This window comes from Protopterus annectens, chromosome 13.part0, assembly GCF_019279795.1.
Source record: "Protopterus annectens isolate FY-2018-M chromosome 13.part0, PAN1.0, whole genome shotgun sequence".
In the NCBI taxonomy this organism is placed as follows: Eukaryota; Metazoa; Chordata; order Ceratodontiformes; family Protopteridae; genus Protopterus; species Protopterus annectens.
Genome location: NC_056747.1, coordinates 1,360,574,677 through 1,360,583,215, shown reverse-complemented (window position 1 = coordinate 1,360,583,215; position 8,539 = coordinate 1,360,574,677). Strand labels below are relative to the sequence as shown.

General features: G+C 43.6%; 1 protein-coding gene across 2 annotated transcripts in view; it reads right to left on the bottom strand.

Moving 5' to 3' along the window:
- PLEKHM1 (pleckstrin homology and RUN domain containing M1) overlaps positions 1–8,539 on the bottom strand; it is a gene marked incomplete in the record, with an annotated part of 788,682 nt that overhangs the window by 314,228 nt on the left and 465,915 nt on the right. For both annotated transcript variants that reach the window (XM_044055392.1, XM_044055391.1), the window contains 1 exon segment: positions 1,376–1,569. In XM_044055392.1, coding sequence (XP_043911327.1) covers positions 1,376–1,569 — 194 coding nt within the window.

Below are 8,539 nucleotides of genomic sequence, written 5' to 3'. Positions count from 1 at the left end.
GGCTAACAATGAGCATCCTTGACAATGAAACTGCAAGGACTGTTAAAGGATTGAAAGTTATGAGAGAACCTGTTCATGTTGAATAAGCATGAATGTCTAATAAGGAAAAGTAAGAAGCCTAGTAACAGAAAACGTAAAAGAGTACTACAGATTGTATGACTGCTTTATAGAAAACTGGTAAGAAGTGAGTTTATAATATGCTTTGGAACATCACAAGGATTAACTTGCTGTAAATGTTTTTAGAACTGAACTTCGATGGCTAGCCATGTCATTTTAGTAGGTAGTGTCTTAGACGAGTGTATAAAGTCTTGCTACAATCTGAATATGCTGTAACATCTTGACATCTCCGCAAACAGCCTGTGTAACATTCAACTCATGTAATGGCTTACATAAATGAAATTCCTGGTAACTGTGTAAGCCCCCCCAACCTGACCAACTGTCTGACTTAATTAGTTGGGATTTTACAGCAGAAGCTTCTTTTCTGAGGCCTTTAGGTTCAGAAGGATTATATGACTGATGGGAAATACCCCCTCTAGAGTGGATCACTCTCCATGAATTAGGCCAACAATCATTCATTATCACAACCTGTGACTGGTTTGTTTGCAGGTATGGAAGACCCATTTCAAGGGTGGTGGGGACTGTTTGCAACTCCAAAGTTTAGCAACATACAATACCAGTAGAAGAAACATGAGCCCTGGTAATTTTACAGCTAGTGATTCATCATGCACTAATGCACGATTAACATCTGACGGTACACAAGTAATACGACCATGAAGATCAAGGACACCGCGAACTCCACAAAGTGCAAGATGTGGGCTTGAATTTCATCCCTTCAATGTATCCATAACCAAACTACCAACTACAAGACTTCTTGAGAAATGTCTGTGGGCAGGATCTTCCAACACTGTATGAAGCTGTGTTCTAGCACATGGGGTTGGAGTGTCACTTTAACACTAACAGTCATCTAGAGCCAGGTAAACACTGCTGGTGGCTAGCCCTGCCATGGTAGTTCATCCACATCACACACTCACATGCGCACACACACATATGGCCAATTTAGAGTGTCCAATCTACCTACTGCATGTCTTTGGAATGGGACAGGAAACAGGAACACCTGGTGGAAACCCATGTGAACACACTGAGGACATGCACACTCCGCACAGAAGGCACCCCAGCCCAGAACTGAACCAAGAACCTGTTGCTGTGAAGTGACATCGCTACCCATTGCATCACTTTGCTGCCCAAGCAGGGGCATAAATCACAGAGCACAGAGCCGTAATAAATATCATCATCTGTAAATAAAAGCAGGAAAACTGAAGTGAAACTACTTTTTTTATCTGACATTAAGGTAAAAAGTAGTAGCTAATACACATACTTTTTATGCAGTTCTTTTATGGCCCCACTGCGACATGTAATTAGATAATCTCCAAGCAACTTCAATTTCTCCCGTGTCCGTTTTAGCTCAGTCATCTGTTCTACATGTTCATACAGGGTTCTGTTCGCATTTTCAATGTTTATCAGTGGCTCATTACGAACCTCGTACAGCACTTTTAAAGCCTGGTTAGAAACCTGCAAGGACGAAAAAAGAGAGATTACTAGTTTGTAATGGTTATTATAAACAAGATAAGGGTAAAACAAAAGGATTCATTAGTCAGATATGGTCATCTTCAGGAACCATTTACTTAGGAGAAGCCACAAGACATTTAGATTTCTAAAACAAAAATGAAAAAAAATCTTAGATGAGAAGAAAATAATACACTATATATCTATGTATGTGGGGAAAGTGATCTGGCATACTATGAGAGATGCAAGCACAGTACTGGGGAAATCTAACAGGGATGGCAGAAATTATAAGTAACACATGACAAAAATCACCCATGATGGAAAGATGACTTGGAAGATAAAAATGTTCTGTGTTTTAATGAGCAAGTTAGACGTTACTGCAAACTGTGTGCCACCCAACTCACTCTCTTATACTACAGCACTACACAAAATCCATTTTGTACTACCGAATACAGACATTTATGGGTGACAAATTCATTTGGAACCCAGTACTCTGAGGAGTGTAGCCGATGCTATCAGAAATGTGGAATCAAGTGTAAATTAGGGGGGATAAATACTACATTTCAAAGAGTAGTATTTCTTCTAAGTAGACCCTCTACTATGGAAATACAAGGTTCTTGGAGTAGTACAAGTATCGGAGGTGTTCCCCACACTGTGTAGAGGTGCAAACCTCACTGTGAAAATGCTAATTTGAACCCAGTAAGTGTTTTAGTCTGTCAAATAAGAAAGAGTGATTAGACTCTTGTTTGCAGGTGAGAAATCAATAAAAAAAATGTTGCACTCGAGTCTACCAAAAGGTGCAGCCCTACTCATCACCGATTCAAGCCTCTGCCACAAAATGCAGCCCTAGGCTTAGGTTCAAAGGTACATACTAAGCTATTCATCTGTAAAGACCTTAAGAAGCCCAGTCTTACATTCCCCCCCCTTGGTAGTTTCTGGCCCTTGCATTTTTTGAATTTGTGACTCAGAGGGGGCTGAGCAAGGATATTTTTAGGACATTTACTTATTAACCTCATCCACAAGGTACACTGGTGATAAACTAGGGGTGAAGTTGCAGTTTCCCATCCATTTGTCCAAACTGCAGTTGCATAAAGAAAGAGAAGCACTTTGCTTTATGTGGAGTAGAAGATGGTTCCATACAAGTGGTATTCTCTGTGATGCATACCTATCCCTCCAACATGTTCTATTCATGTTGCAAAAAAGACCGAGATCCCTTAAATGGGTGTTCACACCACCATCGGACTTGTGAATTGTCCAACAGGTCACAAAGGATAGGGTCTAAAAAGAATTTATACAAAAAAAAAAAGTCATGTACTCACCATAACATTCCAGCTGAGTAGCTATACTTAATTTTCTGCAACCTGTGGGTATTCGGATCCATATCGGATCCGAGCTGGCAACATTTTCCAAGCATCTGCTCCAAGCTCCTCCCCTTACCCATAATCCCTCATCTCCTACCTTCCCCTCAGATCGAGTTTGCCACTATCCAAACTATCAGCAACTCAATAACAGCGCTAATCTAGAACAGGTTCGGGAGAAGGAGGGAGGGACGGTTGCAGAAAATGAAGTATAACTACTCAGATGGAACGTTATGGTGAGTACATAACGTCTTTATCTAAGTAGTTAACTTAATTTATCTGCAACCTGTGGGACAGAGTCCCCAGCTACCAAAACTCCTGGGAGGCCCTCATGGAAGGATATTCCTGAGCAGGACAGAATCAAAGGATGCTCTCCCTCTAGAGATCAAATTAAACTTATAATGAGAAATAAATGTATGTGACCTTGCCCAGGTCGCTGTTGCACAGATATCATCCAGTGAAACCCTAGACCAAAAAGCAGCAGAAGTTGCCACAGATCTGGTAGAATGAGCTTTAACAGGACCAGGCGGGAACAGACCTTTATCCTTATAGACTTGCAGTATACATTGTGTAATCCAGCTAGCTAAGGAGACCTTGGATATGGCTTTACCCAAAAAGAGTCTAGAAAAGGACACGAATAACTGGTCAGACTTATGAAAGGGTTTAGTCCTATGTAAATAGAAACAAAGCAGTCTATGAACATCTATCAAATGCAGTTTATATTCACCCTTGTTCTGAAAATTTGGAAAGAAAACAGGCAGATTAATCGTCTGGTTAATATATGATTCAGAGGCAACTTTCGGTAAGAAAGAAAAGTTCGTGCGGCAGCTGAACCCTGTCTTTATGAAATATCCAGTAAGGGGGCACGGCAGACAAAGCTTGAATCTCAGAAACCCTTCTGGCCAAAGTAATGGCCACCAGGAAAGCTGTCTTCCAAGAAAAGAATTTCAAATCTACTGATGCTGCTGGCTCCAAGGGGGGAGCAACTAATGCCTGCAGAACTAGGGTAAGCTCCCAAGGAGGGACTGAATTCTTAACCGGGGGACGTAAAAGAAAGGTGCCTTTCAAGAAAGCTTTGCACAGTCTCAAAAGAGCCCAGAGCATTCGTATTTTCACCGACATGAAAATAAGAGATGGCCGCCAGCTGTACTTTTACCGTGGAGGAACTAGCCCCTTGCTGGAAAATATTGGACAAAAACTCCAACACTGCAGGAACCGGGGCTGTAAAGGGATCTAGGTTCCTCTGAGAAGCCCAAATAGAGAAGCGTTTCCATTTGCTACGATAAACCTTCCTAGTGGAAGCTTTGTGGGATGCCACCAGAATAGTCTTTACTGAAGATGACAGACCGGGAGTCCTGGAATTCAGGGGAACTGGAGGAACCAAGCCGTCAGCTTGAGGCTGTACAGATCGGGCAGACAGATGCCCAAGGGATGAAGAGATGCGATCTGGGCAAGGATCCAGAATCCGAGGAGGAGTTAGAAGATGAGACCAGGGGAAGGGGAACCACACCTGACGAGGCCAGAATGGGGCAATGAGGATCACTTTGCACTCCAGTCGGCAAGCTCTCTGAAGAAACTTCGGAATGAGAGGTAACGGGGGTAAGCATACAGTATCCTGGGAGGCCAAGCATGGATGAGAGCGTCTCTGGGGGCGTCAACTGGAGAGGGGATCAGAGCGAAAAAAGTACAGTTTTGTACCTACCATAAATGTAGATGTTCGAGTGTTCACCGTGCTGCAGTCATCACACTTGGGTTATCCTGCCGTCAGGCGGTCCCACAGTCAGCCCGAGTTCCAAAGTCTTGGTCCGGCGTCGGTTGCTGTCGCTTCTTCCCTGACGTCAGTGTGCCAGGGGTATATAAGAGGCATCCAACGCCATTTTCTTCAGTTTTTCTTGCCCCAGATGTCAGGTGCCCCCAATAGGTAGGCAATATTGCTATATAAAAAAGTACATATAAAAATAAAACAATACCTTCAGGCACAGGCAAATACACCACAGAGGTTAGTCCAGCTAGTTCAGAGGGGATGGTGGGAGGGTAACCTGGATTGCAGCAGGGTGAACACTCGAACATCTACATTTATGGTAGGTACAAAACGGTACTATGTTCATCGTGTTACCCTGCTGCAGTCATCACACTTGGGTTGAATCCCAAAGCTAAGGATGGGTGGTGGAGTTAAACAGGGTTAGAAGAAGCTAGTAGGCCCTGCAAAACTGCAGTGGCAAAACCAGCTCTAGTCTTAGAATATAGAGGTAAGTGATAGTGTTTGATGAAGGTGTGCACTGAACTCCAAGTTGCAGCTTCCAGAATATCCTTGGTTGGCACCCCCCTGAGAAAGGCTGCTGATGTAACTGTAGCCCTGGTAGAGTGGGACCTAATGTTAGCAGGTACTGGTTTCCCAAGATGCGTGTAGCAGAAATGTATGCAATGTCCTATCCATTTTGAAATTGTCTGTTTTGAGATGGCTTTTTCTTGTGATCCTGCAGCATAGGCTACAAAGAGCTGTTCAGATTTTCTGAAAGCCTTAGTTTTATCCAAGTAGTAATGTAATTGCCTGTGAATGTCCAAAGAGTGCAGGAGTCTTTCTCCTTTGTTCTGGGGATTTGGGAAAAAGATGGGCAAATGAATGGTTTGGTTTAGGGCCACACTGGATACCACCTTTGGCATAAAAGGAAGGGTTAGTTCGTAGAGAGACTCTGTCTTGATGAAAAATGAGGAAAGGCTCCACTGCCATTAGTGCCTGTAGCTCTGAGACACTTCTAGCTGAGGTTATTGCTAGTAGCAGGACAGTTTTCCGTGAAAGAAATTTTAAATCAGCTGAAAAAGCTGGTTCAAAGGGCGGCAGTGCAAGCTTTTCCAGAACAAAGTTGAGATCCCAAGTAGGTGTTGGTGCTCTCCTGGGCAGTCTTATGTTCTTAGCCCCTCTGAGGTACTGTCTTAGGAGTGGATGTGAGAATAAAGGAGGATCCGTGTTGTAATGAGCTGAAATTGCTGAGGCGTGGATCTTAATAGATGAAAAGGAAAGTCCTTTGTGCAACATCTCAGTTAAATATTGTAGAATCTGAGGAATGTTTGGATCAAGGGGATTTTGGCCTTTAGCCTGGTTCCAGGTGCAAAATCTTTTCCATTTGTCTGAATAGGTTTTCCTGGTGCTGGGCCTCCTGGCCTCCAGAATGACATCCATAACAGCTTTGGATAGAGGTGTTGGCTGGTTGTTTAGGTAATTTGCCATGCAGCCAGGTTTAAAGTCTTGAGCTGGCTGTGTAGAATCTGATTGTCCCGCTGGGTGAGCAGTGAGGAATATGTGGTAAAATCCATGGTGGGCCGTGGGCCATGTTCCTTAGAATTGGATACCAGTGCTGGCGTTGCCAGTCTGGTGCAATGAGCATCATTTGTGGCCTCTCTAATCTGAGTTTCAGCAGTACCTTTTGCTAGAAGAGGCAGTGGAGGAAAGGCATACACTGTTAATGTTTTCCAACTGAATGAGAGGGCGTCCACTTTCCAAGCTTGTGGATGGAATTTCCTTGTGCAAAATTTTTGAAGTTGGTAGTTTTGGGGGTTGGCAAACAGATCTATGTCTGGGCGTCCCCATTTTTGAGTTATCATTACAAATACTTGTGGATCTAGTTTCCACTCGTGGGGGTCCATGATGTTTCTGCTTAGGTCGTCCGCCAATGTGTTTTTCTTTCCTGGCAGGAATTGTGCTTGAAATTGAACCTGGTAAGACAGTGCTGTGTTCCACAAGGTCATTGCTTGCCTGCATAGAGGGTAGGAATGTGTACCCCCTTGCTTGTTTATGTACCACATTACTGTGGTATTGTCCGTCTTTATTATTAGTTGTCCTGGGTGTAAGAGGTCCTTGAAAGCTGTTAGGGCATTCTGTACTGCTAGCATTTCTTTTTGATTGATATGCAGATGCCTTTGATCTGTAGTCCATTTGCCCTGAATGCACTGTCCTGCCATGTGTGCTCCCCAGGCATAGTCCGATGCATCTGTTGTCATAGTTTGCCTGGCTGTGGGTAAGGTGAAAGGCTGACCCTTGTTGATGTGACATGCCTGTGCCCACCACAGAAACTCCTGTTGAAGGCAGGGAATGAGTGGTATCATTGTTTCCAAGCTGTGGCTGTGCTGAGTCCATACGCTTTTCAGGTACCATTGTAATTTCCTCATATGCAGTTTTGCAAATGGTATTAGTAGCATGCAAGATGCCATAAATCCCAAGGCCTGCAAAATTTTTCTTGCAGGGAGTTGGGTCTTTGTTGCCATTATTTTGAAGTATTGAGTCAGCTGTTGTTGCTTGTCTGGCGTGAGATAAGCCATCTGGGCCGTTGTATTCAAGCTGGCACCCAGGAATATTATGTTTTGTGAGGGAAATTGTTTTGATTTCTTTTCGTTACTGTGTACCCTAGGCAACGTAGAAGGTGTTTGACAAATGCCAGATGCTTTAAAAGAATGTCCTTGAATTTGAATAAGGCAGTCATCCAGGTATGGGTATATTTGAATTCCTCTTTGTCTGCATTATGCAATTACTGGTGCCAGGCGTTTTGTGAAGACCCTGGGCACAGTAGATAAGCCAAAGGGCAGTGCAGAGAATTGATAATGGGTTGAACCTGCAATGAAACGGAGATATCTTCTGCAATTTTGTCTGATAGGGACATGCAGGTACGCTTCCTTGAGGTCCAATGTTACTAGCCAAGCATTCTCGCCCAGCAAGGGAAGAAGCTGCTGTAGTGTTAGCATCTTGAATTTTGGTACTTGCAGATAGGTGTTCAGAATTGGAAGATGCAGAATGGGTCTCCATGCTTTGTCCTTTCTTGGGACTAGAAAGAGTCTTGAGTAAAATCCTTGTCCTTGCTCCTGTGTAGGTACCTGTTGAATGGCTCTTATGTCCATGAGAGCTGTAATTTGTTTTTGTGCCTCTGCCCATTGATTTGGTGGCAGGTTTGGCATTCCTTTTATCCTTGGCAAGGTATGAAAGTGGAATCTGCATCCTTGTGAGACAATGTTTAGGACCCATTTGTCATTTGTGATGATGTGCCAGTTGTCTGCAAAAAGGGCTAATTTTCCTCCCAAGGGAGCTGCCAAGAGAGATTTGCTTGGTAGCTTGAAGGTTGAGTCATTGTGTTTGTCTTCTGCTAGCTTGGGGCCTGTCTTCTCCTCCTTTCTGGGTAGCAGTACCCCATTGGCGAGGTTTGTAAGGGCCTTGTGACTGACCTCTGCCCCTTGGGTGTCTGTATCTGCCCCTCTGTGATCTGTCACAAGCTGGAAAGGACCAGTTTTTTGTTGGTCAATTTCTGCTGAAACGAGGGGGTTGTACCCGTAAAAAATCCTTGACCATCTGCATAGACTTTGCCTTATCCTCCATTTTCTTTAAAACCTCTTCTGCTTTGACACCAAATAATACATCCTGCTGTAAAGGTGCATCCGATAATTTTGCTTTAACATGATCAGGTAGGGTTTGTTCTTTTAACCAAGCATGTCTACGTATGACAGACCCAGTAACAGCTGCTCTGCAGGAAGCTTCCAATGAATCAAATCCACATTGTAAAGTAGGTCTGCCCACCTGTTCAGCTGCATGCAACAGATCCTGCATTTCCTTGAATTCAGACTGTTCAGAATGT